This window comes from Apaloderma vittatum, unplaced genomic scaffold (genome assembly GCF_000703405.1).
Source record: "Apaloderma vittatum isolate BGI_N311 unplaced genomic scaffold, ASM70340v1 scaffold23351, whole genome shotgun sequence".
Lineage (NCBI taxonomy): Eukaryota > Metazoa > Chordata > Aves > Trogoniformes > Trogonidae > Apaloderma > Apaloderma vittatum.
Genome location: NW_009698863.1, coordinates 24,642 through 44,758, shown reverse-complemented (window position 1 = coordinate 44,758; position 20,117 = coordinate 24,642). Strand labels below are relative to the sequence as shown.

Sequence of the window (20,117 nt, the reverse complement as noted above, 5' to 3'; positions counted from 1 at the left end):
AGATGTAGAAGAATTGGACTTATCTGCAAACTTATTTGTAATGATTTATTTTTGCTACTGTTTCCCAAAAGTTCATTCGTACATTTTATTCTAAGAAACACAAGAGCTAGAGAACCAGCAAGGAATGCTGAGTATCTGAACATCTCTGAGTAATATCTATGTATGTACCTGACTGTGCATGTGTGCACATCTGTGTGTATAACACAGTAGAGAGGAAGAGCATTGGTTTTGCGGGGAAAAAACGAAAAAGCTTTCAAACCTCTGCTTACGTTTAAAGATAAATGTTTTAGAATATTTATCCAAAATCTTCATGTTTCTTCTGCTTACTCTGAGATTCTATTTCCTGTATATTAGACTGAAAAAATAAATCTACTACCCTGACAAAAAATAATTTGTTTTATATCAATAATTTGTTTTATTTTCATCAGTAGGATGCGGTTAAAACTTTTCTACAGACTTCACTGCATGAAAGAAGCACTCTCTTCAGTATACCTTAAGTGAAATGCTGCCTTCAATTAATTTTTAACTGTACTTCGCTACTGTAAGCCTGCTACAGTTCTCACCCATGACCAAGGGTTGCCTAGAAGACTGCATGTGGATTCTAGAGGAATTCAATAGTCGACTGGCTTGTCAGGCACACCAACGCTGAACACGCGTGCCGAGGGTCGCTGCTGTTCATATCACAGCTCAGTGTCCGTATTTTACCTACGCCTGCCTGGTGCCAGATGCGAATGAGGCACAGACATGGCTGAAGCACGTGCGGCACACTGCATCTGAGCCACAGCTTCAGACTTTTGAAAAACTGGCATTCCTTAAGAGTAACTTGTATAGAAAATTTTAAGCAAATACATGGAAATAATCACTAGTGTTTTTTAACTAATACTTATTTCATTACCTTAGGAGTAAGTCAGTTCCTATGCAATGACTAAATGATGTTACATCAATGCAAAATCCTATATTACCATGAATTCTCATTTTCATTTTTTCTTTTTTTTTTTATATAGTGAGGAGAAAATACATGGCCTGTAATTGTCTTCTTCAGTCACTACTGTATTAATAATTACCAATCAGCATATAGATCAGTGCCCAAACTGAAGTTTCAGGATACTTACTTAACATTTTTGTTTGTTTTCTGTTATTCTTTAAAACACCCTTGCTTCCTAAAATCAAGCACAGGTAGTGGGTTTGGGTTTGTTTTCAAAAAAGAAAGTAAGATAGTATTTACCTTGTCCTTTTTCAAAAAATATAATTTTGGATTCTGGAAGAAAATTGGATCCTGTCACCACCATTTCATGGCCTCCATTTACTGTGCAGCTGTTGATGCTGTACTTCTCAATCTGAGGAAGTTCTTGAGCAGATCGCTGAGCTTTAAAAAAAGTAATGGAAAAATTATTACTCACAATTTTAAACATAGTGACATATCTCTTAGGATCCTAACTTGAAGAATCAGGAGTGAAGCTCAATTGACCATCTATTTACATGTACATCATATATTTGTGCATGACTTAGCTTTCTTTCTAAAATTTTGTTGAAATTATGTAACGCCAAGAAACCATGAATCCCAACCATCTCTCCTGTAACAGCAGAGATGAAATTTTTAGTTTAGGAACACTGGCTTAAAAATTACTTTAGTATTTCACAGACAAAATGAACTCTAGGAGAAATTCAGATTGTTTAACAGCATTTAACAAATGAACTCTCTAGAAGCTCAGCTGTTCAGGAGATAATACTGTTTAAAGAAAAGTAACAGTATAGACTCTTGCAAATGAAATGGTATTAATTCTTCTCGAAATATTTATTTTCACTGAATTAATATCATCTGCTTCTGCTCAAATACAGGAACTACTGAAGCTGCTCCCTGCATGACCACACTATCAGGTTTAAAGCCTAAATCATTGGTTTTCCTCCAGACCATCAAGCTGCCACTTGGCAAGTACTATCTTTAAAGAAAGCTATATCATATATCGGTATATGCCATATATTTGGTAATTTAGCTGTTTACACACAATGCCTTTTACACACACTTGTTATACATAATTCTGACAATAGATATTGTCAAAAATGACAATACATGCAGAAAACATGAATATAAATGAGGTATAGTTAAAGCAATCTTACAGCATTCAACAGGTATGGAAGCAGTCTGCAGAGATAAGACTTTTCCACTAGGTTGTGGGATGTGAACACGAAACACAAGTCGCACTCTGGTATTCTTTCTTCCAATATCTGTCTCTCCTTTACGGAGCTCTATATCTGAATTGCGAAGTTTCAAAATACCAGCACAATCGATACTGGAAATAGGTGAGGTCGGAAGAGAAATGAAAGAGAATGAATCAAACTATTGCCAAAGCACACTGTAAGCCTTTCCTACGTTAATGAATGAACAGCCTTCTATTTTGTCCCCATGATATGCTATTTTAAATGTTATTTTAAATGTCTAAGAGATCTGTTAAGTGTTAAAAAAATGTCAAGTACTCTCTTGAAATACTTTGTGTTGTAAATATCTAGCTGCTTTTTTGAACCTTTAAAGGATTATGTGTAGCACACATTGTTTAACCATTGAAGTTAAGTTCTTTCATGTAGTAAACTTCGTTTACAAGAAGTAAGAGACCTATATTTAGTTCTGCCTTAAGGACTAGAGAGTGACCGAAGTTTAGCCATCAAATCCCTGCCACCATTCCACTTAGTTATCAATTATTCATGACACACAAATACACTTTAATCAAGTAACATGTAGACACAAGCTTGGGGGGAGTGCTGCACGTCATCGTGGGTTCACAGCATTCCAAGGCACTAGCATGAAGTCTGCAACTAGGAAAACTTAAGCTGACTTCAGCAAGCGACATAAGAAATAAATGTACTTCATAAATAAATAATTGTGCTTTACTCTCTTCACTGACCTTCCAGCTACAACAGAGCAGTCTAATTGTTGCCATAGCCAACCTTTAAACTGTTATTTAGCACATTCTGTCTGCTAGGACCTGAAATGTCAGAATAATGCAACTGCTAAAAATAAAAAAATCATCAAAATATGGAAAAGGCCTACTACAATACAAGGACATAAATCACCACATTCAAACAAGAAACAAAGAACTAGACCACGCTTTTATGAAAAAAGTCTGATGTCTTTGTAAAATCAAACAAAAAAACTCTACCAGCCAGTAGCCCACATGCAATTCTACAAGTGTGGAGTCACATATACGTATGAGTTGTACAGGGAAGTATAATCCCAGAACCACTCAGCGGTCTCCTCGCCAATTTTACAAGCTTCCCCAGCTCTCTTCTCCCTTACTTCTGCACATCTACACAGTAGCATATTTAAAGAGATGCATCTATCTTAATCGTGAGCCACAGTTGTGGAAAATACGCTATTCTACAGGAATTTTTCTTTCACACAGCAACTAAAGAGCTAATATAAGCTATGAGGTACCTGGCTGACATGTTGTTTTCAGGAAGAAGTGGTATTTCCAAAACTTTGGTGCTGGCAATTATTATCTCCTGACTAGCGGTTGCCACTGTTTTTCCAGTGATCCGGTGCACCTGGTAGAATGCGTGAGGTCTTAAGTAGCGATCATCCGCGGTTCCGATGAACATTTGTAGGTTTACTGGCTTTTCACTGTAGCCCAGGAGCTGATGAAAAAGATACAGTATTAAAATATTAGTTGACATTTGCGTGTGTTACCTAGAAACACTAGAGCAAAGCCTGAAACATCGAAGACCCATCTGTAAGTACAGATTTCTTCAACCTCCTCAGAAATCAGAAAACTCAGTACAGTATCTGTCGCCCAATACAAGTATCAGCAACATTTATCAGAACAAAGATACCAAAAAATCATTATTACTTTTGGATCTCTCAAAGAGAAAGAATCATTTTATATACAGAATTTCTATATCAAAGCTATGCTAAGTTATAGATATGTTTCTGATAGTGTTTTTAATCAAAGTCAAATGATCAATTTTACTAAGCTACACCTAGTTTCTAAAAATATTACAAACATTTTCAAATTTAGTTTTTCTACCGTGAAATGCAAGAGTGAGTTTTATTAAGAGATTTTGTGAACGCAAACGTGTTATGTTAGGACAAAGAAAATTTAATTAAAATTTAATTTAATTTTTGGCAAACAAATTGTTTTCAAAACCGAGATTTGATGTTAATTCAAGCACCTTTCCTTTTCTTAAATATAAGACTAACCCCCTCAATGCACTCGATTATCATAAAAACCAGCTGTTGCTTGAGTTAACAGTAAGAATTCTAGGCACAAGTTGAAACATCAGAAAAAAACCCCAACAAACAGGCACTTCTAAAAGAAAAAGCTAGTTTTATGATAGTACATTAGTAACATATTGTCCAGAAGATTAAGGAAACAAATTTAACCCACACTAACATGTAAGTTTCTTTTAGCTGCTGCAATTTTAAATATGAAGCCTACAAAATGTCTTATAAATCTATGGAGCTTATTTCACCTTCCTGCAACTGGCAGGCTGATGCAGTCTGTAAGTTGTGTAATTTCTAGAGAGTGATGCAGCAAATTTACATTTCATCCACTTTGATATCAACTTATGTTCAAAACTGGAGGGAGGGCCAGACAGACAGTCCTTTAAATGTGGTTTTGCCATGTCAATATTTTTGTCTCTAGGGAGAGTTATTTGGTCACACAACAGTATTATCCAAGCTCTTTACAGAAATAACACTTAAAAAACAAACAAACTCATGTCAATTTAACCTACTTAGAAGAGTAATTTAACGCTGGTAGTCAGCAGTACAAAACCCCAGAACACACCCACACCCAGCAGTCAGAAGCACCACTGTCGATGCCTTGTGCCGTGATGCCCCAGGACCACAGGCAGCAAGTTGTACATCACACACGAAATTAAGGCCTATTTTCTGTGTTTGAGTTACAGCTATGACAGCACCTACCAGTTCTGCTGCTTTTATTATAGCTTTCACAATCAAGAACAGAAATTCAGTTTCCGACAGAAGTCTGGTCCTTTAAAGAGCTATTCTCAAAGCTTTCAGCCTTCTCTGAATGCTTTTGTCCAAGATGTAACGCTCATTAATTAATCCAGTAAGATACAACAGTATGCTCATGTTTTAGTTAGTGTTCTTCCCAGTGAGGTTAAACGTGATCAAGAAGCAGAACAGTCAAAATCTAGACCACAGAAATAAAACCGAGCTTACTCAAATGGACCCAAAATAAACTGGGGCTTGTTCTTTACCTCTTCTTACCTGGCATGCACACACAATCTAAAATAATTCACAAGACATGCTGTAGATAAAAATCTACAGCTAAGCTACAGCACATAACTGTTACGGAGCAACAACATACATACCTTGAGCAGCTGACACAAAAGCTTGATAGGTCAAATACATTATTTGTTACAATCACAGCACTATGGAATTGCTCTCCAAGAACACGCCCATTCTATTGTTTTGTTTGGTTTTAAGTGAATGGAGAGAAAACAGTTCAGATTTACTGCTTCTATTGCTTTTCTGGGCTGGGAGATTCGTAGACGATTACTGCAGTAAGGAGACTGTGCTGCTTTGCATGCCTGTGAACAAAAAACTTTGAATTCTGCTGTCCCCAAATCTCCTTGTACCCTTCTTGGGAGACGTGCAGTATCTCCCCACCGTCATGCCTTTAAGAGGCCAGTCGAGTTCAACTTGACCTGTAAAACGCAGACTAGGTCTGTGCTGTGTTGCACACAGACTGCACATCTGGTTGTGCTAAAGCAGATGGATTTCTGTCCTTCAACTCACTGAATTCTCATCTGTCTCCCTACCTGATTCCAGCTACCATCGAAGGCTCACGCATACACAGGCAAGCTGAACAGCCCGACTTAACATTAAATAAAGATGTCACATCTCATAGGCTTAACAATCCTTGTCCCTTCAGACCCTCATTATAATGAAGGAAAAAAAAATATCTGCCACAAAAAGCCAAGAAATCTTGCCCAACAGTCATGTAAGCTTTAGAAAATACAATGCCCTGTCCTGTAACTGACATTATTTCAAACTAATTTCTTACATGATCTCATTTATTTGCATTTATATATATCTATGTCTATTATTTGCCGGCTTTTCTGTCAAATATGTAAAATCTTTTTGTTCTTCCTGGAGTTCTTGGTACAAACAGAGCTATTCCCATTTTCTGTGAGTCTGAATTATTTTAGGAGTTTAAAGAAAACTTAAGGACATGTATTAGTTTGGCATTTACAGCAGCCATCTTGTCCCAAGTTCTCAACACTGTAACTCCATCATCCATTTTTTTCAGAGTTAAAATTAAATCTTAACACAATGGAATACAGTCTAAATGAGATGTTCATAAAATGTTTTCACTCCGATACCGGGAACTACATAAATTACAAGCCAGGCCTATTCAAAAATTTGAATAACTTCCAAATGGGGTCACTGTGACAAAGCCAAATTCCAATTAAAGCTATCTTCCCCTTCCTTAACAATGGATGTGCACACAACAGTTCCAGATATACCAGTGACAGAGGAGAGAGAGGGGGGGAGAGAGAGAGAGAGAGAGAGAGAGAGAGAGAGAGAGAGAAAGGGGCGGTGGGGGAAGGAGGGATACTTGTAAAACTAAGCTGGTCTTTCTACAGTCAGTGGAGAAGCTGCCCTCTACAGAAGGTTGCACAAAGCGGGAGCTTAATTTGGTGGAGCAAACTCGAGCCCCTGCCAGCAGTTGCAGTGGTTTTGCCTACGACATTCTATGGCAATTGATGCCACATTTGAATGCTCAAAGCTGTGCCTAACACCAGTTTTTCTTCCATTATTTTTGAGCAAAGGTTCACCCTCCAAGCTCACCCAGATATGCTGTGGAAGTCTGGTTTCTGCAGAGTGTTGTGGGAGGTGAAAGTGGTGAGAAAGTCTGACGAAAAGTGCCGCCGTACCAACAGACTAGTTATCTATTAGTAGGTTATCAAATGCATTTTCTGTATGATGCTCTTGCGATCCAAGCTTGTGTGCTTGTTGAGCGTCTCACATCAGTGTAGTACATTAGCTATCCCAAAGCAGAAATGTGAAACTATATTATTACAGCTTCAAAAGAAGTCAGAAAAAACCCTACAAGACCCCACACAGTAGTACCACCTTTAGTCATCTCTCTTCTGGTTTATTTATTAATTGAAAACAAACAAGAACTCCAGTGCTCCAAGGAAATTGAAAGGGAAAAATATTATAATGCAACAGAATACACATTTATAATAATTTAGAAGAAACCTGTGCATATTGAGCAACACAGAAGGCATCTCATAATGGTCTAGTGATAACATCAGGACAAAACCCTGAAAATTTCATACATACTTACAAGCTATGCTAGTGTCAAAACAACCTCAAAAAACTGTCAAAACAGTCTCAAAATAAACAAGCCAGAATCACCCCCCAGCACCCCCAACCATGTGAAACCACATGCTTAGCTCTGCAGCTTTGTCTCATACGAACTGCTGTAAAGGACCTGTTAAAGGTACTGGAATATATATATACATATTTACACAGAATTCTAACATACTGGCAAGGTAGCAGGGACTTTGTAAATTTATACTTTGCATTATAGATGGTTTATTGCATTTATTCAAGATTTAAAATGAGAAGAGCATAAAAGAAAAACAATGTAAAGCCATAAATATAACCAATGTGAGCAAGTACATGTGGCAATCAAGTAAGGCGGCAGGGGGGTGGTGAAGAAAAGGATAACCCTGTCTCCCACATCACAGTGTAAAATTCAGCGCCTGATCACAGTAACGGGTGCAGATAAAAAAATGAAACATATCACAGTCTTAAGCAACCAATGAGCAGTTGCACAGTGTCCTCATGTTCCCAACAGCCGCATTTACAGCACAAAAGACACTAAACTTAATCAGCTAAGGATGCTAATGAGACAGCCTTATGCACTAGCTAGAACTCAGAGGCAGCTGGAGAGACTGTCAAAAACGTGTTGATTAAAAAAAAACCCAAACAACTGACTCATTCCTGAGAACAGAGGATAATGCTGGATTACCTTAATTCACCTGAAAATTCTCCTACCTTATTTAACTGCAGGTGCATTCCAAAGTTTGCTGAAGAGTGTGAAACTATTCTGAAGTCCATTATATGAATAATTCTTGTAACAGTAAAGCCTTGGATGTCTCTCCCTACACAAAACCTTTACAAGGTAAGCAAAGCAGAACTCTGTGCCCACCACAGCTGGTCCCCACTGGAGATTGAATTATCACAGAATCTGAACTGCTCTCTGTCTCCTAGGAATGGTGTCATCCCTCCCCCAAAAGATGATATTTGGAGCCTGAATTGTCATTACTGATGCAATACCTGTCTTGTGAATAATGAAGGAGATTTGCTACTCCAAATCAGGAGAAATTACATATTTTGGAATTCAAAATGCATTCCTATTAAATACAGCTTGTTCTCATTCATAAAAACATTGATTATTCTTAGTTTCACTGACAGTGGGATGACACTTTCTTATTACCTCATCTGCTTTCTGCACAATTCTGCATGTAGAACAGCCCCAACATTTAAGTTAGTATAAAAAAAAAATGCTAACTGTTCTTCAATGAAAATACCTACATGATCAATTTGAAAGAACAGAAGCTTCAAAGATTCCATGTTCTGTTCAAATACCTAATGAAGCCATGGTATCTGCACCTTTAGGTCACCTTAGTAAAGAATACACAATGTATATGAATAAGAACAGTGTCTCTATGGATCATAGCTATTTACAGTAAGAAAGCATTTTACAACGTACTGGTAAATGCTGCAGAATCACCTCGATGACGATGCATTACAATAACCTGCTACAACAGCAGCCTGCCCGAGATTCAGTCATGGGTCACTCAGAGAAAGTGACTTAAAACTACTGGCTCAGCACTAGGTATGTTTTCAATACACCTTCCAGCATTTACTCTACTATGTGTACTCCTGCAGCTGCACACTACAAAAAAAATTTTTACTAATGTTACTTTAAAAAAAACACACAACATTTTCCCAGGGGTAGCAAACAATGTACTGCAGACAACTAGTAAGTTATTGTACACTGTCACTACTGACCTCCAGAAACCCTCCTCTGTAACAGAATACTGATACACCACCCACTGCTTTGCCCAGGAAACTCAGCCAAGTTGTTTTTGTGTTTCTATATCGTTTCCATAGCAAAGGTCAGTGCATGCGTAAGTTAAACTAAAGCTGGAAGGCTAAAGACTGAAGGTCACTACAGGATAAGCCAGGAGGGCTTCACGCCAAAGCAGTTCCAGCCGTATTACTATACTGCGTGCAGTAAACTCATGCATGCGTGTCAGTACTTAGTTTATCATTTTTACCGGGGAACTACAAAGTCAGGAAGTTAATGAGAAAATTTTTGGATCATCAAGAAGTTGTGTGAATGTTTTTGTAAAATAAAATACATTCTTAATGCACGTATGGAAATTCCTTAAAAAATGTGTAACACTAGAGAGTACGTTGATTAATTTGATCACTGAATGCAGCAATAAAACTTGGAATTTTGTGGTAGTGGTGAGAACATTTTCCTTGCTAAGAAAAACAAACAGGTCCCATTAAATAAGAGGCATCAACCTGGAAAAAATAAGTTAGAATTTTTCCAGATCACACACAGAGTACACTGGGGCTGTATCTGGCTCACATGTCAGCAATTCCATGCTCTGAGCTAAAGGAAAGCTTGCAACCCTCAACAGGCTTATTGGAGATTGAGAAAAATCTCACATTTAGAAATTTTACCTCCCCACCTTTTTTTAAATTAGGAAAGTTCTGTCGATGTTTTCCATTCATCGATGCAGCCCAAGTATTACCAATCTCTATTTCAATGTAAATGTTATTTATCCACAAGATGTGATTTCTTAAGATCTGTAACAAGACTTGAACTAAGTATCCAACAGAAAATATACACTTCACAGTAAACAGCTACTGATCAGACAACACTGCTAGACTTTGAAACAGTCTGGTTTGGTGAACCAAACCCCCCTTGGTCTAGTAACAAAACCCCCAATACTTAACAGTGTCACTGAATCCAGAAGTGCTGTCAGGGTTTCCCAAGCTTACTCTTTCAGACTAAAAACTAAGGGAAAAAAAATGGAACTAAAAGTTGGGGGGAAGTGTTAGAAAAATCCCTGACATTCAGACAGTGCCAAAACCCATTTGATTGTATTTTAAAGCAATTTTCCTGCAGAACTTTCCAGCATTTATTAGGAAATTGCCATTTTTAACCAAACATCGAAAATAATTATTTTTTTAAAAATCTCATTTACAGGAAAAAAAGCAAAACATGCCGTTGAAATGTTTTGCCCTCTGAGACAACAGAGATGTGAGCCACCAGCCTGTAGTCTTTTGGACCGCAGTATCAAAGAGGCACTGGTGCATGGGTTTGAAGAACCAAAACTTTTTTCTCCACATGAATTTCCCTTCCAAGTGGTGCGCTGTAGCTTTGCTAAAGGACTGTAAAGACTGCTGGTTTAGAAGCTGAAGGGCTACTCTGTCAAGCTGCTCACTACACCTATTAACAATGTTCTGGGATAAGAGCGAGGAATGACAAAGGTCCAAATGCATGAAGATGAACATAATTTGAAACAAAAGACACACAATGACTAACACCACTGTGTGTGACTAACACTACACAATGACTACCACTATTGTGGTACAGTAATTTATCAACAGTTGCATTTTGAAAAGCTTGAAACAAACCATATATATAAATGCAAGAAATTAAGAATTCAGGAAACTTATTGAAAGTCAGACTGACCACAGCCATCCTCTGTGGCCTTGCAGAGCAGCAGTGGCTGACCTGTCATCTTCAATGGACTGTTTCAATGACACTGGAGAAATTCATGGAAGAAAATGCCAGTCAAATCTCTTAGGCAATATCCCAACCACTGGCTCAGCACAGGGGAATTTTTTAATTACTTCATTCTGATTCTGCTAAGGTTATAATGCTACAAAAAGTTAAATATCTGATTTTAAAATTATATGTAAAACCAAAACAACATCTACTTCCCCTTCCTCAAGTGCAGTCCTATCTTCTACACTTGATGATTTGATGTGCCTTTCTATCAACTGAGAATGAAAAGCACGTGCATCAAAAAAGCATTCTCCTTCCTCTTTTACTAAATAAACTTAACGAGTACACTGATTTGAAGACTTTAAAATAGTACAGACCTTCGCAATTCTAAAAAAATACTGAGACAGAAAAGGAACAAACTTTAATAAACTGTTAGGTAGGGGCACAAGTCCAATTTGAGAAACATTTTAAAGGTCATCAAAGACAAACAGGTCCTGCAAAGGACTAAAGCAAACAAGTAATATTGCAAATATCAGTGCACTATTGGTCATGATACCATATGTTTACACAACATACAGAACATCCTTCAAGGTTTAAAAACTTGGATTTCTGTTTCTGAAATCTCACATTTTACACACTGCTTGCAAACAGGATTGAAAGCATTTTAAATACTAATTTCAGGCATATTTTGAAGAATGTTTTAGCTCAGAGTCCATCCCATTCTACACTATTCAAAAAAGTTGATCAACTCATACCTAAAAGTTAGACTAACAGTACAACTTCACGCAGTGCAGAATTGCCACTCACATCTAAAAAGCCATCACAATATATCACCCTTCTGCAGTCTGCTTTACACAGTCAAAAAAAATGTGCTATTGCTGAAATACCAACTCCCAGTGCTAAACTTTGCTATGGACAGCTTTTGGACAATCATTTCCAGGATAGAAGTAGGTTATTCTAACATAAGCCATAGGAAAAAAACCCACCATGAATTGGTTTTACTTTGGTAAAAAATTACTACTTTTCCACACTGTGGTAAATAAATTATAGCAGATAATCGTGTCAACCAGTGTCCCATGTTAAACATTCTTCATATTAACTATTGCATGTTCTAGACTGTGTATTCAAACACAGAATAGATGTATTAATATGGCTTTTACTATATATTTTGGGGGTTCTGGAGCAGAAGCCACCCAAATAGGCATCAAACTGTTCCTGAAAGCCAGGTATTTTTAGAATATCATCCAATGGTCAATTTTCTTTTCTCAATACAGACCACTGTATGGTTCACACAGGCTGAGACTTACCACTTTCTGCCTTCTGGGTTTATTTGTAGGCTGCTGTCACAAAACAACAGTAGGCAATTAGAGCTGTGATACAGTTTGCCTTCTGGTGATATACAAAATAGGGGAGAATTTAAGACAAAAATCAAAAATGAAAGGCAGGAAGATTGGGAAGAGTCATGAAACAGAAAAAGTCTGCTGTTTATTTGGCTTAGAGAACATGAGAATTCATGAACTGGCCACACAGAACACCTGGGAAAAGGTGAGAGCCTCAGAATTACAGGCCAGGAAACATACACTCATTTAGACAATCCTATGTTAATTTATTTTTATTGGATTATCTCTGACATTGCTTGGTTAGATCCTCTCTTGTAGGTTATAGTTTCTTCTACTCTAACAGAGTTTGACAGGCTTTTTCAGAAGAGATTTCTGTTTCTGAATTTTCAAAGTAGTTAAAAGTTAGTTTACTTTATCTCAGTTAGTTTGCTTTTTCTTCCATTGCAGCTCTTCAAAAAGACATAATTAAATTTAAAATACCATAAACTTGGAGAAGTTGACATGAATAGCAGGAACACAGTATACAAAACAAGTTGGGGAAAAAAAAGAGTCAATTTAGATCAGAAAGCGAAAATGAAATAAAAAATAAAAATCCCCAAGAGAGCCTTATCACAGTCCACCTGCTCTAAAAGGCTTATATGCTTTTAATCATAATCATTATTCAAGTGAAGTCTGATTAAGAACCCTACCGTTTTAGAAAACGGTCAAAACTCATTCTAGCAAATTTTAAGCATGAACATTATTTTATTCTGTACAGTTTGACCTACGGGAAGGGTAGGAAATTTAAGCATTGATGATCATTCATTTAGATGAAATGTGGCAGCTATTTGTTTAAAAGGCTTCACAGAATAAGGTGAAGAGGGTAAAGTAAGTACTTTAACCTATGGAATTAGGAGGGTAAAAGTAGACAGTGCTCAGAGGCTTTCTATGTCTCTCAACAACACAATACAAAATTTCCACACAATTTGGATGACAGAAGTAGAACATGCTACCTTTCTGCTTGCTGACCCTTATGCCAAGTTATTTATTCCTTCCCTGGGAAAACTGTCAGCATTATCTTGCGGATTCTCTACCAGTGTAAAAGAAATTGTTTCAGATTACATGGATTAGCTGGAACAGACTCCCAAGAAAGCAGATTAAAATGACAAGTATCTGCTATTTAAAACATTTTGCATTAAAAAAGCTGAAAACAAGAGAATTTCATTACAAAGTTTATTTCCTTAAGAGCAATGAACTTACGAAGCAAAGCACGATGCTCTACTCGTTTCATTTCCTTACATTTGGAAATAAGCTGATTAAACGTATGCACAGCAGATGATGCCAAATTTGTCAGAAGCTTAGTCTCCTAGCAACAGGTATGGTACAGTGTTAGTAATAGATTAATGACATGCACTAATAGATTAATGGCTTGAAGCTATGTACTATCTTAGAAATCTTTATTTTAAATAATAGATCAGCCGCACACGCAGAACAATAGAGGTTTCACAGTTCAGAAATTAAATACTCTTAGCTTTCTATAAAACAACGTTCAAGAGCAAAACAAATTGTGTAGGAAGCAAAAGCACACAGGCCTTCAGGCACCCAAAGATATCCCAGTTGCATTTGATCATTGCAGGTCCCTTTCAGCTCAAATATTCTATACGCCCACATCGTTTCTTGTCTCTGACACTGGTTAACTTAGAGTTATTTCACACAAGAAAATGCCGAGTATTTTACTGCAATGATCACACACATGGAAGTAAACTGGATTTGCATAATAAGCTTCTGGAAGCACTAGAAAAGATTTCACTTTTATATTTAAATAAAGTAATTTTAAACTGCTCACAGTCATTTAGTATTTACCTTACAGCAAACTTCACCCTTAACATATTGTTTTTCCCAGCAGTGAGTAAAAAGTTAATACAAATCGATGTTTTGTTTCATAACAACTTCCTCTCTCCCATCGAGCACAATTAATTTCTAATCCAGCTGGAAGAGACCAAATTGCAAAACAGAATATTGATTTGCATTTGTATTCATTTTAATTTAGAGAGGCATAGTACAATCCATGTGTTTTAACATGAGACTGTTAGACACATAAATACTATCCTTGTTTTTAAAACCGTATTCTCGTCATAGCAAGGTATTTCAGAATGTAACACAAAGCTTTTAAAACTATTGGTCTAAGTCACATAGATTATAGATATATTTTTTTTAACTTGCATCTAGTGCTGCAGCTTAGAAGCATCTAGTTCTGTAAGCAAACCAAAACCTGTATATATTTGTTAAATCACAAATACCAGCAAAACAAGTTCCTTAATGCAAATACTAGTGCAAGACATAAATGCTAGGGCAGGAAATAAATAAATAAGTAATTGAATGCAGTTCACAAAAGCTCAGCAGAGACTTATTTTGTCAGCTAAAACCTCTCAAGCTTTTGTAGTCATTAGTGATGCATTAAATTCCAGCACCTTGGCATTTGAAAGTTGTGTCTCCTTGTTCTGCACCCCCTAAAGCACCGCAATGCTCCACATGAAGATAGGTGCCCGGCTGACTTCCAGATTCCTCATTTGCTCTAGTCTGGAGCATGGACTTCCCTGATACACACTTGGCCCCTGCATCTACTGTGTTAAGCAATATAATAGGTCTGACAATAGGAGAAAGTCAGAGCTGGTTAGGTCATCGTATTGTGACGAGAAGGAAAACATTGAGCAACTTTATAGGGAACGTGAAAGTTGGATGAAGAGCTCAGATTAAGAATGGAAATGGAAGGATTAGGAAAGACATTCACGAAAGAAGATGGAATGCACATAACCAGCCCTTTTTTGGAGAGAGAGAAAGGAAAGACACAAAGTCTTAAAAGGAAAAAAGAAGGAATAAAAAAATTCAAGATAAACTATCAGAGAAGAAAGAGGGTCTGATAAACAGCCCAGAGAACATGATTAGGAGTCAGGTTCAGAAAGGAAATTCATCAGGTGAGGAGCTTCGAGGGCGAAGATTGCTTAGGCAAGGAAAAAGGAGAAGATAGTCTAATACATTTAAATTCTGCTGGTATGTCTTTATTTATACAGGTATAACAACATTAGAGCTGTTCCAAAACTGATGTAATTACAAAGCATGCAGAATTCACTTGCCAGAGAGGAGGAATAAACTATAAAAAGAAAAGGCAATAAGATTATACTAGGAGAAGGAGAATGGGGACTGATTATGCCAGTCCTATGAGCACTTTGCATGTGGTCTAAAATAGTAATGAGTTACTTCCAACTACCAAAATAGGATTATATAGTAAAAATGTATTTGATCTATTTGACTGCTGTAGTAATATTAAGGACTGAAACCCTGACTGCTACTTTGCTGGAAAAGAACAGGAAATATCCTGGATTTGGGGGAAAAGACAAACCCTGCTGTAACCTTATCTTTTTTCCTTACTTTTTAAATAAGAATTTTATAACAGTTGTCTGATACAAATTGCAAATGAACAGTTCAATTTTATCTTACCCTGCCTTGGGATTAAGATAAAGCCCATTAAGGAAGAATGAGGTGAATAAGTAAGGGGACATTGCTTTCTCCCAAGGATGTGGCAAGCTAATAAATCAAGGCATCTTAAGAAGTCGCATAGTTCCTCAGCACAGTCTTCCCCATGTGCAGTGAATGAGAGGGTGGGTTCCCTTTCAAGCTGCATGTGCCAGCTGGCACCACAGATATTAAAGACGTCAGTGACTACCCCTAACTAACCCAGAACTCTTCCCAGCATAGAGTAAAATATCTGTGTACACACCTGAACTCCGAAAGCCCAGAGGAGGACATCACAGCTCATCTGCAGTTACACCCACAACACCAAACCCAGACATCTTCCCCTTCAAAGAGAATACAATGGCAATACTTTCTTATGAAAGCCGGGCCGAATTTACTGGGACCTTACATCTAATTCTGAGCTCAACAATAACTGGATGGTGTTTGCAACATATTTAACCAATTTAGCATTAGCTAAAGAAGCCAGCCAAAGCAAGAGTTAATGGCAGGTAGCAGTTACCAAAACAGTCACCGCCCTCTGTTAGCCAGATGAGCACTGTTGCCTGTAATACTGCATTTTCTTAAAACTGATTGTCTCTTACAACAGTTTTGATAAAACTTGCATGATTCTGTTAAGACAATGGAAGTTATGTCAAAAAAGAAGAAAAGAAAAGGCAAAACCAAAAAAAAAGTCTTACTTGCCTATTCAGATAACCAGTCCAAATCTAATCAAACCAGGTGATACCTTACTTTTTAAGGAGATAGCTACCATTGCTGTGAGTAATAACCTTTAGTTCATGCTGAAGAAGAGTCACATGTAGTTCACTCTAAACATATAAATGAAAATTAACAGAATTTATGGGTACCATTTCACAGAAGTAACCTAATAAATACATGAACAAGAGGCATTTCTAGTATTCAGAACCTGTCTCAACACAAAAAGAAACTTGATTTTTGATTCAAAGCTATGTTATATTTCACTACAGCTCTGACTAATCTATTATTGTGACTTGTCTTACCTGTCCCCCGCACACTCCTTCCTCCTTAAAGTTCATGTTACACTACTGCACTCTGAATCCATTCACAAGCATAAAGATGCATAGAGCATAAAATTGTGACATGCACTGTAACTGTAGCAAACCATAAATTTTTAAACATTTAAACCAAACTTTTGTATTGGATAAGTTACATTTAAGAGAGAAAATCTTACCCAGGAAGGACTGTAAGCTTCACATGAGGTAACAATTCACAGCGCTGTAAATACCAATAATTGTAGTTAAAAATTATCTTGTGTTCAAGAAAGCCAGACTTCCTACCTTCACTACAGGGTGTCCTCCAGTAGATGCTTTTACTGCTCCTCTGCTTCCTTCCGTTTCATAGTGAGCTCTGTGATGAGTTTTAGGCTGGACTTCTATTTTCAGTTCACACTGCCCATAATGACTTGGTAAAGGCCAATCAAGAGGTGGCAATGAAGATGTGCTGCAATCAAGACGAGCACGCTATGGTTAAATAAACTGTGTCATTTGGCCCCAGAACAAAGTAACTTCACTGTAAAATGCAGACAATGATGTCACTTTCCTTACAAATGACAACCAAATCAGAATAGCTACTAGCTGAAAATTGTTACTTGAAAAATCCAAATTTTTGCTGGTGCATTAAAATCTTCAATCAAATATTTCTTTTGGGACTGAGTGGAATTTCTTCCTTCTAAAGCACAACTGAAAGAAAGCTACTGGCTGTATGACCCCCTCTGCCCCACATTAACAATGCTGTTCAATAACATCTTCACCTTAATTTTTTATCCTCAAGTGTATCATCAAGCAAATTCAAATGTTTTTTAGAGGGAACAGTATAAATTTAGTCTCTAAGTCATAAAGTTCTAACTCTCTGCATTATTACCTTCCAGCTTGTCGATTTCGTCTTCCTAAGACTGCTAAGCATTGCAGTTTGTTAACATCATTAAAATAAACACTATATGACAAAACAAAATTTTCAAGCTACTAGTCCTAAGCATAAAGTCTTACTGCAACAAACACCTAAAGTACATGCTTATCCCATCCACAGATTACATATACCCTTATTCACAGTAGCAAAATCATTCCAGGGAAGAAGGAGAACAAAATACAATAATACAAGAACCTCAAGGGGAAATAAGCTGCATGATATCATCAGTGCTTTCATACCTACCCTTTACCTGCACAGATTTATAGACTTATGATTCTAATAAGATGAACAGTCAGACTCAAGTCAATAATCACCTGGTAGAGCAAATTAATTTGTCAACATTTATAGCATTGTGTACCAAACAAGAACATTTACAATAAAAAATAAGCTTCTATTAAAATAGCTTTGTAACTACCTTACCCTGAGCAACAGGGAAAACAAATTCAGTTGTTAAGAAATGAACAAATACTGGTTTTTCTTGTCATCTGAGAAAGCTCAATCCAATTTCTTTCCACTTTATAGAAAGTCAGGAAAAACCCCACTACCAATCTAAAGCCATGCAAATTTCCACAAACATGAATAGCCACAGGTCCAAGAAAGATAAATTATACCTTCTGGAGAGTTTAGGTAAGACCTATCAAACATATCCACAGTTGAGAAAGATGATAAAGTTTGGACTGAATAAAAAGAAAAAGAAAGCTCTATCTTTAGCAAGTATCTGGACGGACTTGGGCTCAGCCTGCAGCACCATACATCTAACTTTTATTACAAAAATCACTGTGACTAAGCATGAAAGAGAGGGAGAAAAAAATGGCACCACTTGCTGGGCTCCTCCTACAGGAGAATAACTTACAAGCCTGTTGACCTGCTACTTCATGAGGTACTTCTACTGCGCACTTCAGGAGAGAGCTAATGGTGTAAGCCTTATCTCCTGAAGCACCTTTCTGAGAGCAACAAGAGGAACAGGAGTATTTCCCTTTCTTCATACTGAGAGGAAGAAATGTGAGCAATAAATCACCTCCATAAGCATTCAGTGTACAGCAAAGATTTATTCCCCCAGTACGGAGGTCTGATGACTGGTCCTTCCCCAGCAATAGTAGTTACCGGGTAGGAGAGGAGTGGTGGTGTCAGCAATAAAAGAGGTGAACTGACAGCAATGCAGTACAAGCCCAGTCCTTCCAGATACTTACCACAGGCCAAGTCGTACTGCCTAAATGCTACTATTGGCTATCAACTAGACCTTGCCATTCACTTTTATAGCTACTGAAGGAGAAGAGGACTCAAGTCTTCAGTCTGAAAAAGGAAAGAAAATGTCAGGATTAGAAGGTACTAAAAAGAGTTTAAAGAGAAGTGTAGCATGTGAGAAATTTTTCTTTAGTATTTTTGAAAACCTTTTAACCCCTCAATATAACCAGAAATTCTAGGTCAAAATACCTGGCATATACAACAAACAGATATGGCCCTACGAGCACTTCATATAACACGCACACCATAGACTATATGCCAATTACTGGCAGGTATTACTGGAAATGTAATAATAAACTTAGTTAAGATAAAAGTATTTGTGGCTTGTGACCACTCTCCATACAGTCTTTCAGAGAGGTTTACTCCTTCTGCAGTTGACTAATAAAAACGTGGCACAAGCTGTATCGGAGTCCCATTATCTCCTGAAAAAATATTTGGAATACTAGAACAAACATGGAGACAGGAAAATAACCAAGTCTCAAGATTTTGTCATTCTTTGGAAACAAACAGAATATCAGCATGAGAGAGCAAGCAAGTACACAGCGCATGCGCAGATGCCTAAAACACCAAAAAACCGGAAAGTTTTCAAAACACAGTTCCCCAAATAAATGACATAGCCTTTGAGGCTGTGCTGCGTCATATCAATGTTTTCTAGGTGTAGCAGGCTAGAGAGCTACAGTTGCTTCTCTCTGGAGTTTGATGTCAGACAGCCACACTGTTTTTTCTCTCGGAACATTTTTCTTGTAGTCTCTGTCACCCTCAACTTCTCAGCAGCAATGAAATCTTAAAAAAATTTTACAGTACACCGTCATGCACCTTTCTGCCTTGTGAGCACATCAGTTCAATGAATTTCTGCTTCCACATCAGCCTTTCACCTTTTTTGAGAGAAATGTTGCAGAGATACAAATTGACCTGGATTTATAATTCTGAAAGGTGAATTTTTGAATTCTATTCATTTTCTAGAGCCCCAGTTGTCTATACAGTTTTTTTAAACAGAACCAGTGGAAAAGAAGCAGAGTGGGAACTTCCTAGCTAGCGCTGTCACCTGCTGAAAGTCACATGAACACACAAGCTCACTAAATAAATTAAAAAAATATCAAATATAGTCGACCAAATTCTGGGTATTTTTTATACTATGTAGAAATCATTATCAAATGAGAAGAAACACCTCAGCATTTGAGCAGTAAGAAGTAACAAGTTTGCTTACATTTTGAACAGTTCTCAATATGAAGCTATGCTATTTTTGTAGCAGATGCTGGACATGGGAAAGTAAGACTGAAACTGCTGGCTTTACCACATTTAAGGA

At 37.2% G+C, this 20,117-nt stretch overlaps 1 protein-coding gene across 1 annotated transcript in view; it reads right to left on the bottom strand.

The window, feature by feature from the left end:
* Positions 1–20,117, bottom strand: part of NFATC3 (nuclear factor of activated T-cells, cytoplasmic, calcineurin-dependent 3) — a gene marked incomplete at its 5' end in the record, with an annotated part of 49,152 nt that overhangs the window by 21,115 nt on the left and 7,920 nt on the right. Inside the window, 4 exons of the mRNA XM_009878186.1 lie at positions 1,226–1,366; positions 2,119–2,291; positions 3,431–3,630; positions 16,939–17,101. Coding sequence (XP_009876488.1) covers positions 1,226–1,366; positions 2,119–2,291; positions 3,431–3,630; positions 16,939–17,101 — 677 coding nt within the window. The remainder of the gene's footprint in view (positions 1–1,225; positions 1,367–2,118; positions 2,292–3,430; positions 3,631–16,938; positions 17,102–20,117) is intronic.